The sequence below is a fragment of the Oryzias latipes genome, chromosome 17, assembly GCF_053564925.1.
Source record: "Oryzias latipes strain Hd-rR chromosome 17, Olatipes_Hd-rR_3.1".
NCBI lineage: Eukaryota > Metazoa > Chordata > Actinopteri > Beloniformes > Adrianichthyidae > Oryzias > Oryzias latipes.
This window is the reverse complement of record NC_136253.1, coordinates 26,531,173-26,558,494: the sequence shown is the minus strand read 5'-3', so window position 1 is coordinate 26,558,494 and position 27,322 is coordinate 26,531,173. Positions and strand designations below refer to the sequence as shown.

The following is a 27,322-nucleotide window of genomic DNA, read 5'->3' as shown; positions in this document are numbered from 1 at the left end:
ACTCTTTTGTAAGTTATTCGGACATACATAAGTTTTGGAACATGTAACAAATATAACTGTACTCAAAATATTTATCAGTAAGTAATGCCTTACATTACTTTGTTACAGCATAAAGTAAAGTGGTCCTGTAATAAATTACTTTTGTAAAAAGTTACCATCCCCAACACAGGTTGGAACATACTAAGTTGCACTTCCTAAGGTAAATTTTTTAAATTGAAAAAGAACTAAATTAGTATAGGCCTAATATTTACTTATTTACTTAACCCTTGTGCTATCCTAGGCACTTTAACATTGGAAGTTGGGTCATCTAGACCCACTAGACAGTGCGCTGAACCTTTTTTCTTCAATGATTTGTGATGTTCACTGGTGTCCATGGATTACATGAAATCTTTCCACCTTTATCAACCTTAGTCCTGGTAGGGAGAACACGTCAATGTAAGGGTGGGGTCATCTAAGATAGAACAAGGGTTAAGTAACCTCTCATTTAAAAGGAACTTTGAGAAACAAGTAACATTTACTAAGTTGCGCTTGAGAAAACATTTCTCATCCGAGAAGCCTTCTTAATTCTAAAATGAAAGAGAACAGTTTTTGTTTTAAACCTCCATGGAGCATCATTGATAATGATGAAGAGTAAGTGACCAATACAAAGACCTGAGTGGTTTCGGGTCGCATTTGTTAAAAACCAGTTCTCTTACCGGTTTATTTGTTTGATGACCCTTTTCAGACTTGTACTGCTATGAAACCATCCTTGATGAATGGCAGTCCACACAGATATCTTTCCTCAAAAATTTAAAATGACTGAGATCAGAGATAGATAAAGGAGCACTCTCTAATAGTGTCTAATATTCTGGTATATTTGGGTGTTTGTTTTTCCATTTTGGATCATTATTCTGCTGGAAAACCTCCAAGTTACAGCAAGCTGTAAAAATCATATTTCACCACAGAGGGCCTTGACACAGAACAGAGGTGCCAAAAAGTGCCAGTTTTGTCTCACCAAGGACATTCTCAAAGAGGCTTTATAGTTTTGAGAAGGTGCATAGTGGCAAATTCATTGATTCCTTTCGTCCCACACAGTCATCTTCCAAGAGGCCCAGTTCCAGTTGGAGATTACATTTCTGTATCTATGCAGCTGCAGAAGCATCAAGGTGATTGGAGATGATGTCATTGTCTTTACCTTAACTCTCCGTCTTCTGTGGTTCATGTTTAGTGTGATACTCAACAGAGTTACTAATTACTATGAAGCCCTGGAAATGACATAGAAAAAGGGAAAGAATATGACCTCAAATTAATAATTTGTGCCTACAGATTGTTTTTTTGTGGGCACAAATACGCATTTTGTGGCAACAGATTTGAAGATACTAAAATACTTATGTACCCTTTGTGCTATCTTAGATGACCCCACCCTTACATTGACGTGTTCTCCCTACCATGACAAAGGTGGCTAAAGGTGGAAAGATTTTATGTAATCCATGGACACCAGTGAAGTTCACAAATCATTGAAGAAAAAAGGTTCAGCGCACTGTCTAGTGGGTCTAGATGACCCAACTCCCAATGGTAAAGTGCCTAGGATAGCACAAGGGTTAAGGGCTCAAAATGCTAATGAAAGGATCTTTTGTAGCCACAAAATACTAAATTGTGTGCACAAAATGCCAATGTCTGTGCACCAAATGTTAATAAAATGCTAATTTGTGTTCACAAAATGCTAATATAATGCTATGTTGTGGCGACAAATTATTAGGGAACAACTTGTTTTTTTAATGTCACATCCAGGGCTCCGCACAACTTATCTGTGAAGCCTATCATTTTTGTTCAGGCCTGTTTCACTAAACTGCTTCCTCTTTTGTTTTTTTAGTAATATTGTTTTGAAGTAATAGTTCTTTTACTTATTGCACACCTTTTGCTTCATCCTTCCTGTAATAATAACTATTATTTGAACCAAAAATGTTTCAAAATGATATGAACCAGGAATCAAAATGATGCTAATAGGACAGGATTATTTTAAAAGAAAAAGAAACCATTTATTTATTACATTCTTAAAACCACATACAATGTATCCCATTGGACAATATATATCAAGCTGTGTGTGACTCTTGGACTAGTAATATACATCTTGTACATTTTGTCAAACTGAGGAAGAGAAGGGAATCAAAACTATTTTTTAGCTGTTTGAACCTTTCTTGTTCAGTTATGAAAAAGCAAATCATTATTGACTTTGCAAGATAAAAAGTGGAGACATGAAGAAAAGGTGTGGGATGAGGTCTGATGAATGAATGAAAATCACAGCAAAGGAAACCCAAATAACAAAAGTAATCTTTAACTAAGATCTTTTTTTTTCAATTCTATGCATCTTACGTCGAATGTTACGATAGTAGGACAAACAGGAAGGACTTTGACAATTTGTGGGAAACATTCACAACAGAACTTACGGCCACAGTGATTATGGGTTGCAGGTGCAAAAGTGTGAGGAGCACAAGGCTACAAAACGACACATGTAGTAAAGGGACGAGAGATCACAGCTAGCTCCCTGAGCAGCAGGCAGCAGGTCCTCAGACGCTGCTGAAGAACTTCAGAGCCCCCCAAGTAAGACATCATCATCACTGCTATGCTTAGCCGTCAGAAGATGAATGGAGATGTAAACAGTTATGAGTGATTTTGAGTGACAGATTGGTACCTAAAAAAAATATATATATTGAACCAAAGTGACTGAAGTCTTACTGGCATTTGAGACCAACTCAGGGGGGCAGCTGGTAGCTCTGTCTTGCCTTAGACTAATGCCAGGTGGGGAAACAGGAAGGTTTTAAGTGCTTCTTGTTCAGACAAGTGTTGGGACTAGAAGAGAGGGGAACACCAAAATGTACAAAATAATACAGTTGTACCAACCAGCAGAGAGAGTTTGGGTTACATGTGGACCTTTGTAATACAAACTTTTAGGCAGGTGAAACATTATGAAGGAAACAGAGTTAAATCACTGTTCTTCTATTGTACTGACTGCTGGCTGGAAACTGGTGGAGAGACCCTTTATGTCCCGTTTTATCCTCCAGTTCAAGAAGTGATTTTTCACTTCCCGTTTGTCCTTTTTGTCCCAGTAAGCAGGGGTAAGAGGGCAGCGGTGCTGACTGAATGCATACAGTTCAAAAGGCAAGGCGTCTTCTTCTTTTGCCTCGGCTTACATGCGCTGCCCTCACCCCCCTCCACCTGCTTCAATGATGCGTCGCACCAGCCAGAAAAGTCCACCCCATCGCTTGCGAGATGGTTGTCCTCCAGCCAAAAAACAAAAGGAAGGCTTGTTGCCACGGAAACCTGAGGGTACTGTCAGAAGAGGGACAAATTGTCCAGAAAAAAAAAAATAAGAGTCCAAATATCAGCTTTCCTCGCATCTTTGTGCCTCCTCTTCGTCTTTACTTACTCCTACTCTCTCCACACAATTAAAAAGTTGTTTATTTACATTCTTACCTAAAATATTTGTCTATAAATGTGTATATAAATTAAAGATAATTTCATCTCGCTCTGTCACTAAGTGGCATTTACAAGGAAAGGGGTGTGTGGGACTGAGGTTTCTCAAGAGCCTAAAAGGCAGCACCGGAACAGTATCTACTATAAAGGTGTGTGAACCTCAATTTGTGCAACTTACGAAGTTTGGACTAAATCATGACATTATACTAGAGGATTTTTTTTTTATGTCAGTGAAAATCTGACCTGTGATATTGGTCCCTAGGTGAGGATGGATTAAATGGTGCTGTCTATACGAATGGCATGCATTCCATAATGGGACGCACAAATATGAAGGAATACTGACTAATAATTATATTCGCAATTAGACCCGTTTAATAACTTCATGCTAATAAAAGTGTGCCAAACTCTTTCAGAGCGGCAGTGTCTTACATTCATTGTTGTTGGGTTCTTGTTCGTGCACAAGTGCTAATCAATGAGGTACATTCATTACTAGATAGTTGATCCACAGGAGGATCAGGTGTGTCAAATGTTTGAGAGCTTAGAGCTGTGCTGTTTGGGCCACAGTGATGTAATTACAAGGCCCAATTGCTTGTGTCGATGCTACAATATGCAGAGGGCCATGAGCATGTGTGGTCTGTAGTGTAAGGTGCTTTGCCTGCTGGGATAGTAAAGGACTACTTTGGGAGACGGAGTATTTAAAGTCCTGGATTGTCTCTTAAAATTGCTGGTTGTTAAGCTTTAAACGTATCTATACTTCTCTGTCTCTCATTTTGCTCCCCTACCTCTTCAAACACTCTTCTCCATCTTTCTGGTTTGTCTTTCTGCCTGTCTAGCTGTTTGTGGAGTCCGGCAGAGACATCTCGCTGCCGAACACTTCCCGGTAGAGTGGCGGGAAATTGTAGGCAGTCTCTGGGTGAACCAAACGGAAAAACTCCAGCTTATCAACGTGGAGTTTACAGATGGACTTCATCGTCGGCAGCTTGGACATCATCTGTGGAAACAAAAGACATTAAAATGTAAATGAGACAACTTTAAACCTTCTTCAACATGTAAACTGTGACCATTCAGCAGCTAATACAGAGAACTCTTTCTCTCCTATAAACAACAAAACATTACATTTGCCTGTAATTTAGGTAACTTCAAGTCCCGTTTCCATAATTTTTGGTCTTGTTTAAAAGCGTTCCCAGTGGTCTTTTAGTTATAATGATGCCTTTTTTAGACAAAATTAAAAAAAAAAAACTGTCATTTTATAGGACATACAGTTGTTTCTGCAAAGCGGCAATAGTTCATTAGTAATTCACCTCTGAGTTGTGGGGGGGCATGTTGCCATGGAGTGGGTGTCTCTTCATTTCCCATCATCCCTTTGTTTACAATCTCTCCCTCTAGCTTGCAGCCCCTCATAACCTCAAGCTAACATTAGCTGTGCAACAAACATGGTGAGCTATTCTGCCAGTTTAGAGCCAAATGCCAGCTGGGACGAGGAAAACAAAGACGTACATGGATCTATTTGTCTGCAAGTGGATGCATGAAAATAGAGTGGAGCAGGGAGCTTGTGGCCTGTTGATTGTAACAACTCCATCTCTGCTACAAGCTTTTTCAAACTGCACTTTCTCTTCTGCTCTGATTCACAACAATCTGGATAAAGAAATACTCAGAAAACAAATGTAATCATATTTTTCTTTAAATATGTCCTCCATCATGAAAAACATGGCATAAGAACATGTTATAAACACAATTTTTATTGGAGTGGGTCTTTAAATGTGGATTTATTTAACCCTTGTGGTATCCTAAGCACTTTACCGTTGGGAGTTGGGTCATCTAGACCCACTAGACAGTACTCTGAACCTTTTTTCTCCAATGATTTGTGATCTTTACTGGTTTCCATGGATTACATGAAATCTTTCCACCTTTATCCACCTTTGTCATGGTAGGGAGAACACATCAATGTAAGGGTGGGGTCATCTAAGATAGCACAAGGGTTAAAAACTATATTAGACCTGATCCAAACAGAGGACCCAGGAATTAAAAAAATAAAAAAAACCCAAGAGAGTTTGGTTTTACCTTGTCCAGTTTCTCTTCACTGGCCCCACTCTTCTGTACACTATGCTGCAGAGCCAAGTAGACCTTCTCCTGCAGTTTCTGAACTTTCTGGCCTTCTGTCAGCCAGAGTCGGTCTGCAGGAAAAGTCAAGTCAAGTCAACATTATTTATAAAGCACTTTTTAAAACAGCAGAGGCTGACCAAAGTGCCTAAAAATGAAAGATAAAACAAAAACAGCAATCTAAAATAAACATCATAATACAAAAGAAATACATATCATTAAAATCAAAAGACACTAAAAGAAGATTTATAGCTATTTACAATCATTTTCTAACTTCTCTTTTTCTCTCTGTGTACCATAATCTGTTTTTTTGACATTGTATGTTTTTTTTACACATCTTAAATTTCACTTCTTTGTCCAAAAAAAACCCAAAACAATGTTTTCAATTTTTAATAATAGGAACAAAAAAAAGACAAAAGAATTTGCTAGATGCATGGATTATCGGAGTTATTTTCTATTCTCAGTCAAAGATTTTAAATAGAAGGCATAACTAAAAGAGGACCTGTTTAAAATGCAGAACCAAGGTTAGCTCAATGCCCTGCAAAGTTAAAACTTTACATTAAAAATGAGAGAAAACCGTCATAAAAAGCTAGTTAGAAAATCTTTCTGTTAAAAACACCAGAAAGTTTCCTAAAGTTATATGAACATTTTATTGGCTTTGTGAAAAATTATTTAAATAAAAGATATAAAATGTAGTTCTTTCCAAATGTCGAAACAAACCATAACATATGAAAATCTTTCATTAGTTTTAATTACGGTAGAGCCGGTGAAGAAATACTAAAGTGGATAAACTCTCTGGGTTAAAAGATTTAATCAAACTTATGTTTACGTTGAGGGACGTGAATGGGACCCTTTATTGCTTAAAGGCCATGCGGAGCAAAGCACAACTACTATTATGGAGAAAAAAAAACTATGTTGTTTGAATGTGTGTGTGATGAAAAGAGAATTTCAGACATTTACCTGGTGAAAGCAGGACGGCAGCACTGAACAAGGCCATTTCCTCGTCGGTCAGCTGCAGACGACATAGTCCTTTCCCCAGTTCAAACACTGCACTGACCAGATCGTCACAACCTGTGGAAACAGGAGGTTTTAAGGTGAAGCAAAACTAGTGACCTAGTTTTCTCCTGATAATTACTTGTCATGAAATTGTCTCTCTTGCGATTTAAGTCAGTAGTCTTCAACCCTTTTCAGGCCACTGACCGGTTTAATCAGACAATATTTTCACACACCGGCCTGTAGGAGACTGAAGTTGGTTTTCCTTTTTTTTAGCTTCCAGTTTCTCTTAACTTTAGAGGGTAAAGTTTATCTTCATCCTGTGCAAAACATCTGCAGCTACTTTAAACAACTAGATTTTGTGTAGGAACCATTAAAATGTGATACAAATTTTCCCTGACCCATAACTGTCAAAGTGGAAAATAAAAAAGGTCAAATGCCAACTTCAGCCTCATCTGACTTTTAGGGTACAATGAAAATAAATAAATAAATAAATAATTGTGAATCTACCATTTGAGCAACTTTGTTACCAGTGTCCTCGTAATATCAGTCAGTCGATTCTTAATAATGGATTATTATTATGGCCTTTGGGAAAATCGGTCACAGTAAATCTATATTTAGAGTAAAGACTTCTGGTTTTTGTCTGTTCAACGCAGCGTTCTTATTTCTTAAGTCAAAGGCTCTTCCTTCGTTTCCTCTCTGGCTCTTTTGTGTAAACAAAAACTTCCCAAATACGTTGGATTTTTATTATCTTTCCTAGCTTGGGAGTCACAGCCGCTTTAAAAAATTAGTCCATATATTTCCGGCACGTGACCGAGCGACAAGACAAGCATCAAGAATGAGTCGGGTGTAAAGGGGAGAATCCATAATTTTTTCCAAAATAAAATTTCCGTCAGAATCAGATTATAAATAAATTTTAAAAATGGTAAGTCGTGTTTTTTTTTTTTTTTGTCTGTGGCTTGGTACTAACTTTCCCACGGACCGGTACCGCTTAGTGTCCTAGGGTGTCGGAACCACTGATTTAAAGGAAAAGACTACAGAATCTTTATCTACTCAGAGTGAAAAATCAATGACATTGAAATTAAGTGACTTGTGTAGCCCTCTGTCAATACTGTCTGATGCAATACAAGTCACAAGATTAATAACAAAATAAAACAAAACAAAACAGAAATGTTGTTAGCTATCTTTGAAACAACAAAAATAATACAGGTAGTGAATATATTTACCAAAAAATATAAATTGTGCAGGTTTATAGTTTGCCCACTAGAGTGCACTGTTACACATTCTTTAACAGTAGGAGCCAGAAGAGGCAGGCAGTCAGTGAATGGTAACATTCAGGCACCCTAAAAGCACCATTGTTGTTCAGAGATGATTTCAAAATAATGACTTGCAGGTGTGTGTTTCTAAGCTGTCAGGAACAGATTTTATGCAACGATCACTTCGATTGCCCAACAGACCTGAAAGAGTCATATGATCCTGAGCTCACACGAGAAACCTCAGACGCCCAGGAGGAGTGTGTCAGTCCTCTGAATATTTCAAAGCTTACGAAGCTGCAGCCCCAAGTGATCCTTACCGAGAGCTTTGAAGAACTGAGCCGAGGCAAATTTTCCATTGAAGAAGATGGTGCTGCTGCTGCTGTTGAAGGCGCGGCACATGCGAATGAGCAGGACCTCCAAGCAGCCTAAAAAAGTAGTCAAAGACAGAGGAATAGACATGGAAGGATGGAGATAGAAGAGAAGAAAGCGGGAAGGCAGAGAAGGCCCAAGATACTCCAACATGCACAAAAAGTACAACAAAATGTAAATAATTTTGTATCAGATTAGAAAACAGCATATATAAAACAATATTGAACATTTAAAAAAATCCACAGGATAAAAAAAAATATCCACCAAGATTTTTTTCAAATTTCAAGTTTCATTAACAAAAGGTAAACCCATTGTTAAATATATGCATTTTATGTTGCGTTATTTATGTGCAATGCACAAAGAATAAACAAAAAACACAAATTTTGTATCCAGAATTGTGTCGTTTTTTTCCCCCAGTTTATAATTTAATGATATAAGCATTAAATTTTAAAACATGGCAGAGATAGAAGGTTGGGGACAAAGGAAAACACAGGAAAGAGCTCAAGTTAGCAAAATAAAAGCTTTTCTTACATTGAAAAAGTACATCTAAATCAGATAATTTGATATTTGTTTTTTTTTTTTTGCACTGACCTGCTTTGAGCAATATAATCTGATCATTCTGGCACAGATCCATGAAGCCAGAGATGCGCTTGGCAAATTCCACCACATACTGGATGGCGTTGGTAATGTGGAGTGCACATTGCTGCCACATCCACTCGGCTGACTGAAGAGGAGCAGAAGTGAGTGTTAGGCTGAGTATTTCCTCCACCATGTCCAGCTTTTTCCCTGTTCAGGTTCATATGGACCGCTCAGCTTTGCTCTGAGAAGTTTTGTTTTGGTAACCTAACCACAGTTTTGTTGACTGTAAACACTCTGGTTCACCCAGAATTTTTTTTCTTTACAAAGACTGACGTCAGTGGCTGTCTTTTTTCTCTCAATCATTGTTACTTTTTATCTTCTCACGAGATCTGATCTCAGTGATACGCATCATTGTCTAAGCTGGAATAGTTGTGTGTTGCCTACCTTGTTCTGAAAGACCCTTGTTTCTTCAGGTGTGTACTGAACCCAGGAAAATCTTTTCATGTCCTCTGCACTGTACTGACAAGTTTCCAAGTGAGACTTAACAATACCTTGAGTGATGTGCTCTGAAAAAAAAACACACACAACAAAGTCAGTGCCTGCGAGCTGTGGCTTTGGGTTGTGGTGTGGGCAGCATTTTATCATGAGGAAGTTTTCTTCTTAAAAATCTTTGCTCTGCAGTTTTTAAAAAAAAAACAATTCTGAATTAGATATTATTCTTCCCTTTATTCCCTTGCACCTCCGCCAACAAACTAGACATATTTACAGTTTTCCATTTAGACCAGTCTGCTGATGTCAAGAACAAATACAAGTTTATGTCTTGGTAAGGCTACTCTAGGAAAAGAGATCCACATTTTAAAAAGAAATAAATAGCAAAAAAACCTGTATTCTTTTATCTGAACTCCTTAGCAAGGAATTTGTTTCTGCTCATTTCCCATTACTTACTGCCTATTGGTTCCACAAATTAGTAGTTCTTTTTTTGCTTTGCTGCACAAATGCTAAAACGCTGCACAACACAGTCACAAAACATGTCCTTGTCCTTCGCCTATGCCTTTGATTTAATTAGATCTGTCTCTTAAATTACATTTGCTCTTCTTTAATTCAGTTTTATGAGCATTTGCTCATTCTTGAATCATTTCTGTGTTTTAAACTGAGATAATATAAGTTATCAGAGAAAGAGTTCCACTTTGTTTTTTTCCTTTAGTGTATCAAACTTTGCAGGACGGCTGAGATAATATCTCAACCGCACTGAATAACTTAATAATCTGTGCAGAAATATTCCTTTAACTGAATTAAGTGTGATCCGCTTTTATCAGCTTACTGAAGCGCATAAAGAAGGAAATTAAGGTGAAAAATTTAAACCACATGAGAAAACCTTTTACAGTTCTGCCTCAGTGAAATTCCGTAAAATAAAAGGTCTGTTCACAAGTAAAGCATTTTGTTTTGGTATTACTATCTGTGAATGTGGCACTGAGACATTTGTTGTGTAGTTGGTGTATCATCTTTAGTCTCACCAAGGTCTGATATTGAGCAGTCGTCGGGCAGATGGTCCAGCAGTGGACGTCTGCGTCCCAGCAGCGGATGCGGGAGCTGGAACCCGTTTGTGTCTGCTGTGTCCAGCATAGTCTGCTGTGGGGAGTTCTGATTGGACAAAGACGAGGAAGTGGAGGACGAAGATGAGGAGTTGGAGGTGTTCCCCGTGCTGGCTCCTCCGCCTCCGAGCAGCTCCAGGCTGCAGTACTCGCTGGCCTCCTCGGGGGTTAGAGGCAGGTCAAACAGGTCAGGCAGTGCTGCAATATCATCAAGGTCGCTGAGGGTAGAGGTGGAGCCTCCACTGCTGTAAGATCGGCTCAGGCCCTCTTCGCCCTCATCTGTGCTGCTGTTGCAGACTCCATCCTCCATGGGTAAAGATAGGGTGGTGGAGCCCCCACCTCCAGAAGCCACACACTCTTGGGACTTCTGATGCTTCTGAACCTCCGCGTAGAGGCTGTCACGCTGTTTCTTTGACATACGGCCAAATTTCACGGCTGCAGAGAGATGATATTTGTCAAATACTTGACACAAAAGTCCCTCACAGATATTTAGTTTTGGGGGAAAAAACAAAACTTCCTGTGGTCATATATTTGTTTTTTTGCTAAGAAGTATTAAGATCATATGAAGTGTGTAAAAAAAAGATTACCATCTCTGCTCATGCCCAAAGCCAGACACTTCTGCAGACGGCAGTGCTGGCAGCGGTTTCGGTTAGTTCTGTCTATGAGACAGTTCCTCTGGCGTGAACAAGAGTACATGGCGTTGTTCTGCTGGCTGCGACGGAAGAAACCCTAAATACACACAGAAAAATGATTTTTGTTTTTTTACATCTCACGCACACTTAACATATGTTTGACATCTCTGCCTCCTCCACCCACCTTACAGCCTTCACAGGTGATGACTCCATAGTGGATTCCTGAGGACTTGTCCCCACAGATCTTACAGGGGATGACCTCAATCTGTGCTGTAGGACAGAAAAACATCGGCAGGACAGGTCAGAAAAGAACGTCCCACGTCTCAAAGGCAACTCTGGTTCAGATAACACGCAAGGACACCATCTGCAGAGTGAAAAACAGCTGTGATTTGTTGGCCTTGTTTGGCAACTATTACTCTGAGAAAACCCGAATCCCAATTGCAGTATCTCAAGTAAACATGGAGTTTCACAGATGGTAATGTTTGGTGTGGTTTTGACCTCAGATGGGGCAGACAGCTTCCCCCTGAGGCGGGCCAGCTGAGACTTTTCCTTCTATTTGCAGAAACAACAATGACTTCCTGTTTGAAGCTGGTTAAAAAAGAATAGCAACTGGAACCAGGTCAGGTGACCTGATCAGCACACCTTATTGGGCTGTTTAAACAACTCTAGGATGTTTGTTCCCCATTTTGTCCATTTGTAGAAATGTTAAAGTTCTGTGATGTCATATCTGGCCAAAATGGGGACAGCTGAGAGACCACTGGCTCCAAATCAGCTCCAGTAATGTCCAAAGATGAATGTTAACTCAACCAATAATCTGTGATGATAGTCATAGGGTTCTGAATGGTAAAAAATACTCTCAGCGTAGTTTTCAAAGTGGGTGATGGCATATGCTGAAGCAAAGTAAAAGTTTTGTTAAATCTACTCCCCTATTTAGTCACCATTGGACCAAAAATGACAAGAAAAATAAATAAACCAAAATAACATTGACAAAGTTTTTCAACCAGACTAAACTAGTCTTTTTTAGCTTGGAATCCATGAGAAAATGGTCCATTCTAAAATCAAGTTTTCAGTGGTCACACGAAGAAGTGCAAAATTTTAATCCATTTTCCCATCATACACCAAACAAATGTGCTGAAATGCTAGAACATCTGGAATAAAAAGGCCTATGTCAAAGATCAATGAAACGTTATAGCCACCGCAAAGGCTCTTTCCTAAGTTGATAAACACTAGATGCCTGCTCCAGACTCTTTTGTTTGCTTTTTCTGTGTGACACAGCAATTTCACAAATTGGAGATTACACCATGGAGCCTTTCATCAAATTTGAAAAATCCCGATGTCTCCTGCTTCCAAAAGTACTGTACCTGAAACGTAGCATACTGTATTGAATGTCTCATTGGAACTACATGTGGCCACAAAGCATGTTAACCATTTCTATTATGCTCAGTTATTATGTTACACCCTGCCTGTCCTCTGCAGGAACTCTGTGGACAAAACCACAGATTTAAACTGTACAAGGTCGTGTTACAAGAGATGTTACATCGTGGGTTAGAATCTCTTCACTGTTAAATTAGAGGAAGACTTTTTGATTAAGCTTTCCTGTTTTTTTTGTTTTGTTTTCTATTCATTTTGTCTGGTTTATGAAGCTTTGAAGCCTTTTTTTTCTGTGTGTGACCCAACGCAAAGTTCAAAACTGATTGAGTTTCATTTTTTCTCTGTAGATAACAAACAGAAGAAACCAAGATTGCTTGTGTTTGTGTGTGTTCCCAGCGTGACAAAACTGCATAAACATCACTTGCACATGTGATTTTTCCACAAAGATCTCCTTCTTTGGTGGTTAAAAACAGACACAAGCTATATCATGATGAAGCAGCCGTCTGTCTGTGAGGAGCCACGTCTTTGGAAAACTGCAGGGGATCTGTTTCAATGCTAAGCAGTGGAAAACACAGCTTTCCACTTCTTTTTTCCTCTTTAAGGACACCTTCGTCTGCCTCCGCTCAAATGCTGTTGACGAAAATACTTCAACTGATGAGGGCAGCTGGAGGCATGCAATGGAAAAATATCTCCCTCCTCCCTGCTTCGCCCTCCCTGACTTTTCTCCCCTCCACCCCTCCCTCCTCTCTCGATTATATAACTCCTGTCTGTGAGCATTCTTCTTGGCTCTCATTAAGCAGGCTCACTCTAGCAACACGGATACCCCGCCCTCTACGGAGCCGCTCTTTCCCACTGGCTGTGTGCCGTTGGCTGCTCCGGCGCCATTGGCTGAGTGGTGCGTCACTCTGCCACTGCAGCCTGTCAGCCCATGTGGACTGGTCTGTCCCACTGACACACTTTCCCACTGCAGAGTGAGATGGAGGAGTGAGTCAAAAGCATGATCCCGCTCTCTGCAGGCTGTTTTAAGGTGGAAAGAAATAATTCGTACACTCTGCCACAAAATATGTCAACACCATGGCTGTTGGATGTTGCATAACATGAAACCCAAACAGGAAAAATCCATTGAAGAAATGTATTCAAAATCTCATGTGGGTTTCATATAGCTCCTTTGAATTCTTGAACATGGGAGCGTTTAGGTAAAAAGAAACCATATGTGGTAAGACTGTAATGGTACATACTGTACTTGACAGTGAGGCCTTCACCCCCCCCCCCCCCCACAACTGACATTAAGCCTCTGCTTCAACCTGTTCTATTCTTGTCCTTCGCCAAGAGCCAGAATTACCCAGACACCCACCCCAAGCAGTTACAAACACACACCACACGTAGTTTCTGTCTGTACTACCCAGCAGATCTTCAGGAACAGCCAAGGGGAAAGACATATGTCCTTCAATCCTCAATGCATTTGCTTCCCAATGTGCTTCACATGAAACCCCAAAGTGACTTCCTGCCAGGCAGAGGCATGTTTAGCTCCAGCTTAGCCAGGATGATGGAAAGATAAGGCCAATGCCAACACTTTGGAGGAGCAAAGGGTGAGGAAGAAATACGATTTCAAAACGTTAGAGAACACAAACTGAACAACACTTCTAAATTGCACTAATGACCTCGCACACAACACGTGAGCTGATCAATAACAGAATTTTCTTTCACCTTAACAATTGAAAGAAAAAAAACACGGACTAGCGAATAAGCTAAAGTTTGTTTGCAGATAGCACATTTTGCTTAGTATGTATTTTTTTCACCTTATTTTAATTTCTTCGACAAAAAACCCCCCATTAAACTTTTAAAATTGAGAAAACTAAATTTGTTGCTGCTGTCATTTAAAAAATAGCGCCAAAAAAAAAGGATTAAAAGTATTTTTCTTTAAAAAGTGGAGAACAAACAGCATAAAGTGGACTGTTTGGAACCCATCTAATTAAAATTCTGCTGATTGTCGGGGCTGCTGATGAAGATTGAGCAACAGTTGCCACACTACCAATAAAAAACCATTTACCTCTGACCCCAAACATCCCTTCCAACCTACGCAACTACATCAGTCTAAGCCTTTTGACCTTTAGCTCTCTTGAGACAGTAGGCTTTCTAAAGAGATCAATACCAGTTCGCTTCTGCTGACAGAATGCAAACAAACTGAAGAGGCTTATATCCGCCACATCGTGCTTTGTTATAGAGATGCCTGTCCGAAGTGCAATGACTTCTGGGAAATGGACAACTCAGTGGAGTTTGAGCGAAGCAGGTGTTGGAGCTGTGCTGCTGCGCGGCACACCCAAACCTTTAAACTAAACACACTGGGAGGCTTTAACGGCTCAGACAAACACGTTGGCCTCACAGTGTTTATCAGCCAGCTAAATGTGTAACCTTGTTATCTCTACTAAGGCTAAGGGAGGGGTTGGGAGAGGCAAAGGGAAAATCACTGACTTATAAAAGCTCTCTTCTTTGTGTCTCACAAGGAGCAATAACTCTCCAAGAGGTTTTCTCATGAGTCAAACAGTTAGTGTGTCAGTGTGCCACAATGAAAGACTCCAGTTCATCAACCGAGCCATAAAAACCTGTGATATCTAGGTATTCCTTCTTTATTTAATCTTTTTAGAGCTGGCATTAACATAAATATTAGTGTATTTTTCATGCCATTAGTGGCTGCCCAGGGGCAAAACACTTGCTACAGATGCAAAACGCACTTTCTGTGTTTTGTGTCATATTTGCAAAACATGCCTTTATAAGAAAACATACAACTGTTCCGGTAACTCATTTGAGAGAGGCTGCAAAGACATGAAGGGAAAATAATTCAAACGAATCTTTCCACTTAATGTTTACATTCAGAAAGAGAGTTTGGGGTCTTGATTGCAGCTTTATTTTTATTTAATACACTTTATATTAGGTTTATTGACTAAATATGCTAAACTGGGGTCAGAATTGATCTCTTCCATTTTGACTGACAAGTTTACAATTTGATTTGATTTATTATTCACAGCTAAGATGAAGAAATTGATTAATCAAATCCATTATTTGATTTTTTTTATATGTTTTGGGCAGAAATCCCAATTTTTATTACTTTTTAATACAAGTACTTTAATATAAGAAACTCTTTTTAAAATAAAATGCTAATTTGAAAACAACAATTTGACGTTTAAAAAAAAGAGTAACTTTGAGATTCATAATAAAAATGTAATTGTAATTGGCAATGAAACCCATCCCTATGAACTCTTTTATAGCATTTGATTAATAGTCTATTTTTTGAATTATTTTCTATTTTAAACCCTTTTTTAATGAAAGACTGTTTTAGAATAGCTAGGGATTTCAGCAGAACAAAGATGAGCTCTTCCCGATAATAAAATGATAAATTCCTACATTAAAACCAGCTTAAAAGCTGTTTTTTTGCAAAAACAAAAAACAAACAAACAAACAAAAATACTACAAGACATTTCTTTAAAGAAACAAATCTATCAATTATTTAGATGAATTTAAACTTAACATAGCAGGTTTGAATTAAAGACCAATTTATCTAGATTAGGTTTTAAACTCAGCCTCACTAACAGCCCACACTGGCTAAGTCTGGCTGCTGAAGCTTTCAGAGGACTCTTCTCTAAAAGATGCATAACCCCTGGAGGCCTGGCTGAGGCCCACAGAGGGGAGACAAGGACAGAGCCAAGAACTTTCCTCACACAGGTCCTATAATCTTTCAGGGAGCCTGTGATCCAGTTTGCAGCAGACATGCAGGATGCTGCCCAGCACAGCAAACCAGAGGAAGGGTCAGAGGTCCAAACATCAGAGCGGAGAGTGTGTTTGCATGCCAGAGCCCTGAGACTAAACTGTTTAATCATGACTAAGTCAGTGGTGGAATAGTTGCTGATGTATTTTCTCTCAACGAGACAGGTTGTGTCACAAACATGCATATTTGGCCCAGTTGGCTAAAAAAAAAGTGGTTTGTTTACATCTGGATATCCTGACGGAGAGGGACCCTCCCTCCAGCAGAGGCCCCAAAGCAACCCCCTCTTCTTCCTTTTCCTTCTAGAAAATACAGAATCTATCCACTTTCTTCCCCTTTAAGACAACATTTGCCTTTAATCCTTCATTTTACTTAAATGAATATTATTATTGTTTTAAATATACCGTCGTATAAACAATAAATATGAATAAGTAGGAAGGATTTTGCACATGAAGAGACTTTCTTGCAGCTGGATGGACCTTAATGTAGGATTTTGAGATGCTTTAGTGAACAAAATTTGATTCCAGGAAGGCTTTGTGCAATTTTAAAGCCTCTTTAATGAAAACCTTGGATTTGACTAGTTTTAATTTGCTGATTTTTTTCTCCTGATCCTGTCAGCAACGGCCCACCTGTAACCGCACATGGTGATGCACGTCTGTCGGCACGACGCTTCCCAGAGTCATCCCCCCTCCCTCCGCTGCATAATGCCGGGCGACATAACTAGGTCAGTGGAACAGCCAGCGCGTTCTCCCTCTGAACAGTCACGCAGTCGGCCATGCTGGCACAGCATCACACCACAACAACACCACAATCCTCACATCCAACTCCAAATTTCCAATTAAGAAAAATATATCTAATAAAAATGGTTCATCGTGCTTTAAAAATATTTAGGCACAACATATAAACATTTCTAACATATATTTTTTTATATGATTTACCAACATTTTTCCTGGACATGAGCACTTGGGAAGAAAATCACTCAAATTTTAATTGTGTTTTCGAAATATAAGGTCTTGTAACATATCTATTACATAATTGCAGTTTTGGTTAACAACAACCGCGCAAGCCCCTCCCTCTCCTCATTGCATAACTCTTATGGATCCCTTGGCAACATTCACAGCCTTCTCAGGTGGACTATGACTCACAATTTTTATTTTTATTTTTTAATAACCTCAATTATACAGTTATGGCACCAGCGTGAATTCAAACCCCTCAAATCCCGCACATTATTAAGCAACGACTCCCGGTTTCGATCAGAATTATACATGGTAGCATATTTAAAAATAAACTAAGATCAAAGGGAATATTAGAAATGTATTTTCAATGCATCTGTGTGAGCTTCCAGCGCTTTCTGACAGCACGCTGAACTTCAGCCTTTAGCATGCTGCCCGCGGCTCCGCGCGGCCATAATCCCGTCAGAAGGGATTAGTGCGCACTGGGAGGAAAGCAGGCGCACTCCAGTCCCTGTGCGCACACATGTGAGTCTGCTTTACGAGCCCACACAAACCACACTGCGATCAAGTTCAGCTACGCATGCACTGATTTATCATGGTATAAAATCAGCTTACCTCTCATCTTGGTGTTTTCTTTAATGTGGGCAGGGCGGCAGAGACTCGGCTACATGGGGTAAGTGAAGGTGACGGGACAGAGGTGCAAAAAGCGCCGGAGCCAGAAGAAACTGGCCCAAAAATATGACCGGGACTCCTGGCTGCAATCTGGTTTAATAAGAAAATGATAACCAATGCAGAAAGTGTCCGCAACTCCTCTTTCTATCGCTCGATCAAGTCCGTGGAGAATAAAAGAGGGAATGAAGTCGCTTCGCTTCGCATTGTAGCCTTCCTTTGCGCGCAGTCGAACAAATTTGGATCAACTTTGTTCCCGTTTGACAGAATAGTCCCACAATGAAGGAGCGATGTTCGGACCCCGCTTCAGCGCCGTGACTCTGCCTGCGTTCCTCTCAGTCTACCCTGCTAACCTACTTTCTCCAGCGTGGACTCTCACATGATCTCACTGCCGACAACCCTCGCGCAGCGCACGGGAGCGCGCACTCGGGAGCGTGTTTAAGGTGGCATCGCAAGTGATGGATTTATAGTTCTTTTTTTGTCTTTGTTATTCATCAAAAAAAAATCATGATTCCACAAACATTTATTTTAAAAAAAATATTTCAATTTTAGCTTATTTTAGGACTGTAGGCAAATTAAATATAATTCAAGGAAGTTTTTGTAAAAACTTTTATTTTGTTTTAAAAAACCTCATGTAATTGTGCTAACCTGCCTAAGCATGGTGTTGGTAGTTTTATGGTATGGGGTTATCAAGTATTCAATCAAAATTCTGTTAAAAAAATCTAATAAACAAAATATTTTGAATTTTTTTTAACTCAGTATTTATTGTGTTTTTAATTCAGTATTTTGGAACGTATTGACCTCTCCTTTGTACTGTAACGATCCGGCCGGACCTTTGTAGTGTGACGATCCAGCCGGACCGTCACTTAAGCGGGGTAGCAAAGGCCTACCTGCTAATTAGATGGCTTCGTTGGAGAGCTGACCGTGCCCCATACACCGCACGACCCCGGTCAGTCTCAGGAAAGAATAAGTAGGAAAAGATGCAATAATTCCTTTTAAGCAACAATACCGATTATTCCAACAGTTCAAACAGCATGGAGAGTGACTTCAGTGCACAACCTACTGACTCAAGGTTTCACCCCTAAAGCTCCCCACTTCCCATGAGCCTTTGGGCCTGAAGGCAGGGCTAACCCCCAGGTCGCTACAGTACATTGTCCTTAAGTTTCTTGAAAGTTGCTTTTAAATAAAATGGAATATTATTATTCAAATTTTTTTAATATGTATTTAAATATTTAACATATATTATGTCTATGGCACAACTATTATAGTTACTTAATATGAATAAAATTAACAATAACTGTAATGAAATCACAAATATGGCTCATTGCACAATTAAAATAACAGCAAACTAAAAACTCCATTGTTAAAAATGACACAAGTTGGGTTGTTTTTAACCCAACTCTAAAGGGTCAAAAAGGGACTAACTTTTTGCTGTTTTTAAAAAAAAATCTGCGTTAAAAAGCTGTACATTCAAAAATTAACATTGTTTCAAAAAGTATATCCCAACATGGATAACCCAAAAACTGGTTTGAATAAATAAGGTGTTTTAAGAGTGTGCATGCAACTTTTACATAATATAACAATTCATAATAATATTCTCTGTCTTTTATAGGGTTGTTTTTCACTGTTTGTGTTTGTAAATTTTTTTTTTTTGTTGCAACACCCAGACTAAGATGTCATTGAAGGGTCACGTTTCCCTGAATTTCTGTTCTTCAGGGAATGTCGAATTGAAGAAACCCCTTCTGGACAGAAGCAAGGTTTAAACTTTTGACCCATTTTATGTCTCATACAAACTTAGTTTTGAAAATTTACAAAGGAACTGGAATCCCGAGGGTCATCACTACTTTGTGATACTGAAACTTTCAAGTTATTATACGTTTTTATAAACTCTGGATTGAAGCCATTTTCATTTACCAATACGAATATCAAGTTTTGTGCCACACCTTTGAAGAAGCCAGCACCCACATAGGCTAAATTATCTATCCAGTAATTATAACCGAAGAAGGTCCTTGAACTAACCACCAAAAAATACCCAAATCAGCTTGTTAGTTGTGTCTGCTTTCAGAATCACACCACAATTATTTTAAATCAGAAAGGTATGTTTCTTCATACCACCTCTAAATCTTTGGGGTAGTTTTTAAACATGTTTAGTTCAATTTTTTTCTCACCACAAAACTAAAGTAGTTTTCCTCACAGCACGAATATTCGCCAGGCGTTATTCGCCAGCGTTTTTCGCCACGTTTTTTGTGTTCACACCCAGGCGATTTTCGCTGACGATGAGTGGAGTGAACATGCAATTTCATTCCCTGACATTAGATGGCGCTTAATGTAAAACCGAAATACTCCTGTACACAAGGTGGCGCTGCGCAACTTTACGCTTCTTAAAGTCGCTTTTCACTCAGAAGAAGAGAGCAAGTATTTACACGCTTGTCAGAATCAAACAAAGAAAACATGAATATTTCAAGCACCAGTAGCTCCAACTGGTGCTTGGTTCGGGGATGTTTTAGAATGTCCGTCATTATTGCTTCGCGGCTGTGTAGACGCTACTTGGCGTCTATCTTCTTCGCTGGTATGTGTGCTCAGCAAGGCAGTTTTGTTTGAGCGCCCCCAAGTTGTGTTTTACTGTAACTTCAGAAGCTCCAGACACGTGAGCAAAAGCGCCGTTCTCATTGGTCGAGTAGATTTCGACGCGACGCGTCGAAAAAAAAAAACGAACCCGAGGCGTTTTTTTTTTTGACGCTTTAACGCCTGGCGTTTTTTCGCGTCGGTGTGCACACTCTCATTGGGGCCCTTTGTTTAGTCACGAGGCGTTAAACGTCGGCGAAAATCGCCGGCGAAATTCGTCCCGGTGTGAACAGGCCTTTAGAGTCCAAACATTGTGTGCATTTAAGCAGCTGTGGCCAAGTCAGACAGTAAGGCAGACAAATGTAAGGCCAAAAAACGTTTGAGTGTGAGCAGATGTTTTTTCAGCAAAATGCCAATCTGAAAAACGTCAGTCAGTCCTTGTGGCAATGCAATCTCTTCCATCTAAATTGAAATGCTGGAGCAGGTATAGGCTGGGCGTGTCAGGAATGTTAGCCGAGAGTTTTTCAGGGAGATTAACTGTGAATTCTTTGAGATAGTGAAGAATACCTCGAAATTATCAGAGGAATTCTATGATCACGGGTCTTTTGTTATATTGTGTTGTGACGTCTGAGTATATGTAAATGTTGAAAGAAACATTTTCTTCTTTAAAAATGAAAATCCTGCACTTCTCAGAAGTTATGCATTTTAGAACATTAGGCATCGTTTTTCATTTGAAGATATTCAATGTCATTTGGAATGAAATACATAAAGAGTCAGCTTCTTTTCTGTCTTTGTCACAGCATCTATAAAGGGATCAAAAATAATAGGTGACAAAACTGCTGCTGACTGTAACCTGTTGATTTTCCATCTCTTTTTGATTTAATTCTCTGTAGGGAATCTGCTGAGTTACATGCAGTGACCTTGTTAAGTTGAACTCGCTCAAGTCTGCTTCCTGTTTTATGTCCATGTCTCTGCACTTGACATGAAGGATTTAAACGCTCCAGTCCTGCTTGCTATCTTTTAAAAAAAAAGTTTCATTAGTTCCTAAATTATCTAAATTTTTTACTTAAAAATTGTTACTAAATAAAAGTATTTACATTTTCCCAGCAATTGTAACCTATTTCTTTGAATTTATCTTTGAAAAGTATCAGATTACTGATACTGTTTGGCCAATAAGCGTCTGTGTCCTCTGGGTGTGTGAGGGGAGTTGAAGCGCTAAAAGGGGAGTGTTTTGCTGGAGCGAGAGGCTTTATGATGCAACGATCTGGCAAAAGTGTTACGAAACAGCACAAAGGCAGAGATTACTCAAACTGGGTTAGTGGAGCAGCAAAGCCACATAACACGTACAGTCAGGGAATCAACCAAGCACATACACACACACACACGCACACACAGCAAAGTGTGCACTTTCTTTTCACCTTTTTCCTCAGTAGACCTTTGTCCTCTGCTACTTCCCGTTTGGTCAGACAATATCGTTTTATGTCAACACTTCCCTGTATCATGTCTGCTGGATGGATTTACTGCTTTGATCTTTTCATAGATGCAAATTTCTTTTTTTGGTGCAAACCAAGAGAATTAAACATCAATATGCTTTAAGTTGGGTTTTTTGTTTCATCATGAATATGCCTTTCTAGATAAAGCCCACTTTAAACTAAATCAGTCACACATGCAGTAGACATATGTGGCAACATACAGAAATGTTGCCACATATGTCGTCCCATAAATTCATGCTACAAATATAAACATTTGGATTTTTCTAAAGACATACAGGGTTGTATTGTGATAAGACTTATGCAACTAGACTCTTTTTTTAACCTTTTGCCCTTTAATAGACATTTCTCTGCCAACTGCAAGTAGTGTTATTAACCTGTGGCGAGGAAGCATTTAAGAATACCGGGAATCCAAGTGTGAAGACAAAGATAAAGTCAGAGCAAAGTTTGAAAACAGATTTTCAAATCAAACTCATGAGATGTGTCATAAATTCTCGAATGTCATCCATTAAAATAAAAGAAAATGGAAAGAAAAGTCCCACTCCAATCATCTTTTTATCTATTGTAAAAGCATTTCCTGTGGTCTTTTAATTATGATTATGCCGTTATTAGCTAAAATCAGAAACCTGTGTTACTTTCTAGAATTAGGCTTTCTGTAGAGCGGCAGTAGTTCATCAAAAATTTGCCTCTGGGTTGTGTGCGAAACTGTTGGCATGGAGCAAGCCTGTCCTAATTTCCCATCATCTCTTTCTTTACACTCTCTCTCACTTGCGGCCACTAACAACCCCAAGCTAAGTTTACTAGGGCAACAAAAATGGTATATTAAAGTAATATAATGGTATATTAAAATACCATGCCAGATGCCAGCTTAGACGAGGAAAAGGTACAGATCAGGGAGCTTGTGGACCGCCGATTTCTAGCACCTACTTCACTGCTACAGGTTTTTTCAATGGCACTTTTTGGTCTGCTGATTCACAACAATTTGAATAAAGAAATACTCAAAAACACAATTTTTTGTTCTTGGTGTCTATCCTCCATCAAGAGAATAATGCATCAAAAACACCAAAAACGCTATTTTTATCGGAGTGGGTCTTTAAGAATAGGTAATCTAAAAACTGTACTGTGTGAACTCTGTGCAATAAACTTTTATGACAAGAATTTCATGCCAGGGTTTTACAAGAAATCATTTTCATCTTTCATAGTATACTCTTATCTGATGTGCAGCTATGTGAATCGTGGTTGCCCTGAGACCTTACTGGCCTGACCGCATTGTGCCAGTAGCTAAAATTGTAAGACAGGTACTTTTGCATCAAAGCCAAGCTCCAGGAGTAATGCATGTGGTATTCACAATTCTGAGAAGCAAAAAGTGATCAAAACCGTGTCTGTGTGTGAAAGATTCAATATTTTGTCATAGTATAATTGCATGAATTCAAACCCCTCAAATAGTATACTTGGCATTGTATATGCCAAGTATAACCCCTGGCTATTTCTATTCTTGTTTTTTATATATTTGTATTTGATTTTCGCAATTGTTCCCTTATTGCATACATGAATGTTAATCTCTGTAAAATGGCATAATGTGCAATACGTTTTATTGTAAAAAAAATAAAGGAGCAATGTGGGAATGAGTGGCCACAAATGACTGCAAAAACACTTCAGTGGTCAGTTTTTCTAAGAACCAGGGGACGTTTTTACACCTCTAAAACGGAAGGGGATGATGCAGCTAAACTCCAGGTCTTTGAAATGAACATCATTAAAGTTCCATTTATTAATTATAGTCAGGCAACCAAAAAAACAAAGCCTTTAAGTAAACATTTCCCCTTTGACAGTGAAGTTTTAAAAAGGAAAAACATTCTGATGTGATTAGTAAGGCAAATGCATGCTTGCTATCTAATGTTTTGGGGATTCTGTAATACTCTGATTTTGTTTCTCTCCTCTCTGCTGTTCTTCCCTTGATAATGGCAGTGACACTTTGACCTCAGCTCTTACATAACCGCTGTGCAGCCCTGCAGAGAGAGCTGAGGGAGGGTGGGTGGGGGGAGTCGGGCTCCGGCATGGATTCATGCATGGCAGACATTTTGTGGCTTGATGACGAAGAAAAAAGTGAGGCAGAAGTGAAAGAAAGACCAGATTCTGGAAGTTAGCCAGCAGTGGTGTGAAAATGTGAAAGGAATTGGTCGGTGCTGCCAAAAATAAAAACAGGTTTTTTGTTTGACAGATTAAATAAAAGCAGGCATATAATTTAAACATTTCAAAACACCAACTTTAATGTTTTTGGTGTTTTTTATCATGTTCCAGTAGCATTTTTCTCATGATGCCAGCAATCAAAGCAAAAATATTACAAAAACAGGACAACAGAAATGTATATATATATATATATACAAAGATAAATCAAACATTGGATAATTAGTCATGAAATTGATTGGAAAATACGCGTACGTTCACATACACTAGTGAGAAAAATTCAATTATTACTCTTAATCATACATTAACACATTATCTCTTTTGCACATGTTCATGGCACAATGAAACTGTTAAATATTAAGATTGAAAAAAGTGTTCCATAGGTTGCTTAAAGGGAGTGAGAGGAAGGAATTTTCTATAAACCCACCCCCGCTTTTTGCCACATGCAATCACAAGATCCTACAGAGACTATACAAAGAAAATTAAAGTTAAAATTGCGTTTCTCAGTATTCCTTTATTCAAATCGTTGTGAATCAAGAGGAGACAAAAAATGGCGTCAGAAAAAGCTTGTTGCTGTTACGTAGGTGCTACAATTGGCGGGACACATTCTCCGCTTCATTCTGAAGCATCCATTTGCAGACAAATATATCCATGTACGTCTTTGTTCTCCTCGTCCGAGCTGACATTTGAGTGGAAACTGTAGCACTGGATAGCTCCAATTTTGCTCGCCATTTCTGTTGCACTAGTAATGTTAGGTTGGGGTTGTGAGAAGAAAGTTAGGGAGAGAGAGTTGAAGCAGAAGGATATCGGGATGTCTTGCCCACAACTCAGAGGCAATTTTATAACGAATCCAGCCTCTCTAAATCCTAAAAAACAACACCGTTTTCTTTCATTTTGGCTAAAAACGGCGTAATCACAATTAAAAGACCACTGGGAACACTTTTAAAATAGATCAAAAGATGATTGGAGCGGAACTTTGAATTTTTTATTTTATTTATGAAGTGAACTAAATGCAACACAATGCTAAAGAAATAACAAAAGAGAAATGGGAATTTTGAAGTTATTTTGCTTTTTCAGGAACAGTATGCAGATGAAATTTTGATAAGAAGAGCTAATAAATTATCTGTACTCAGTACAAGGACAAATACCCCCCCCCCCCCCCACACACACACACACACACATACAGACATATACACCCTTGAATCTGCATTAGCTGGCAACACCTATAATGTCAAGTTAGCAGGAATTTGGCTGTTACCAGATCTTGTTGTTAGGATCGGAGTCGAGTTTCTCTTTAGTCAGATCAAAGAAAGGAAGGCTTGTGACTCCCCAGGGTTGATTTTTAAAGGCCTCGCTCACATCAAAGAGTCTTTGTAGGGATGAAGAACCGACTGTAACTGATTGGCTGCACATGCTTTCCACTGGGCCTCGTGGTGAATCTCGCCAGCATCAGTTTCTAAAACTCCCCTGTTTTTTCCTCTTCATTGTAAAAGCTTCACATGCATTCACAAGATCCTACAGAGAATTCAGCTCACATTTGTCTTGAGGCTTGTTTACAGCTTCTTCCTCATTTGTTGTGCTCAATTCTGCCATGAAAAGGCAGAGGGCCAAATAAATGCACTCAGTTGTACCAGTTGGTTTGCTGGGATTATTTTTAGGCTCCTTCCATGCGCAAAGCCGTAATCCCTCTCTACTTCACTCAATCAATTAATCTCCCTGTTCTCTGCTCTCTGGAGGCACTTTAATACCCCTGCCCTCCCCCCTATCTCCAAACCCAAAGCCAATGCTCTGTAATCTGTGAGCTTTGCTGCGTCACTGGGTCACTGTGTCAGGGAGAGTGCCATGTTCTCTCCCTGACACAATCTGCTTGTCCTTCTCTCTGCAGTATTTCACATTTTTGCTCCACCAGTTCCTTTTATTAGTAGTTTGTTCCCGGCTCCTTTCATCTTACCTGCAAGGGGGGGCAATGCCCCTCCAAATGTTGTGGCCGGCAGCCCCCAAAGTCAATGCCTCACAAAAATCCCAAATTAACTACGTTAACATAAATTACAAATAAATAAATGAATTAAAAAAAAACAGAGAAAATCACAACAAACAACAAAAAATACACACTCACACACGCACAAAATTAGGAGAAAATAAAAGGCCAAGAAAGCAAGGATGCACGGATAGACAGGCAGAAAAATAGACAGACATATTTAAAAATAAGATAAATGCAGCCTCAACAGGGCACAAACCAGTGTCCTGCTTGTGCATGTCCCAAGCCCGGTAAATGCAGAGGGTCTCAGTAGAAAAATAGATAAAAGGAAAAGATAGATTTATGAATAGATGAACTGATATGATGATAGGATGGTCTTTTAAGCATTTTAAGGGCTTGAAATGATCTGGCAACCCAAATTCTTACCACTCCCCCTGATATTCTATCCTCATCCCATAGTGGGGCTGGCTAAATCGAGGTACGGCACCAGCACTACATTTTTATATCATACAGAGCCTGCCTTCAAATATAAATACTGTTAAATGTGAGCAAAACCAGAATGTGATGTGCAGAAAAAATGGGATATGCAAACCTGGCTAGTGTATATTGTACAGTGCAACAATTCAACAAGCAAGAGTACCGCATATTATACATTTTAGTTATTTGCGCTCATCTGTTTTTTTTTTTACACTCTTTGTGTTGAAGTTAAACTTTGATGATGGTGGATTATCTGGTCTCTTTCAGTGAGAACATGCTCACACCACACAGAGAAAAACAATCCAGATCTCATACTGAGAGAGTATTATTTCACATCCATCTGTTTTCTGTACCCACTTCATCGTTTTCAGGTTGCCTGGGGGACAGCAGCTCTCTGCCAGCTGTCATCAGGCAAAAGTTTGGGCAAACCTTTGACAGCCCACCAACCCCAAAGAGACACGGCAAACTCTGCACACTCACTCCTAAAGGTAATTTATGATAATCAATCAACCAACCAGACAGGCATGATTTTAGACTGTGGGAGGAAGACTAAGCACCTGCAGACAAGGAGAAACTCAGTAAAAGACAAGATTTTAACAGACGCAGAGTGGCCATCAATCAGGATTCTTAGTAAATGCTATTTTTCTCATGTTGATGGCTGTTAATTGCAGTTTACACACAGAAGGCATGAAGGCAACTACAGACATGGAGCCAAAATCTTTGCAAATCCACTAATTTTGATGTAATTCGACAGAAAGATTAGGATAAAACAGCCAAATCTATCCACACACAGGTAACACGCACACACAAATGTTTTACAGCTTCTACAGATCAAAACCCAAAATCTAAGCATCTGTGAGAGGAGAACTGCATCACAGGCAGTCAAATGCCACAGAAGAAT

General features: G+C 39.2%; 1 protein-coding gene across 1 annotated transcript; it reads right to left on the bottom strand.

Moving 5' to 3' along the window:
* Positions 1-1,993: 1,993 nt before the first annotated feature.
* On the bottom strand, positions 1,994-18,167 carry rorcb (RAR-related orphan receptor C b). Its single transcript, XM_023964873.2, has 10 exons — positions 17,674-18,167; positions 11,159-11,244; positions 10,930-11,071; positions 10,265-10,777; positions 9,195-9,316; positions 8,763-8,895; positions 8,120-8,227; positions 6,514-6,624; positions 5,515-5,627; positions 1,994-4,444 (listed from the first exon to the last, which is right to left on the bottom strand). Exons 1-10 carry the CDS (start codon positions 17,678-17,680, stop codon positions 4,283-4,285), a joined length of 1,497 nt encoding a protein of 498 aa, XP_023820641.1. The 5' UTR covers positions 17,681-18,167; the 3' UTR covers positions 1,994-4,282.
* Positions 18,168-27,322: the final 9,155 nt, after the last annotated feature.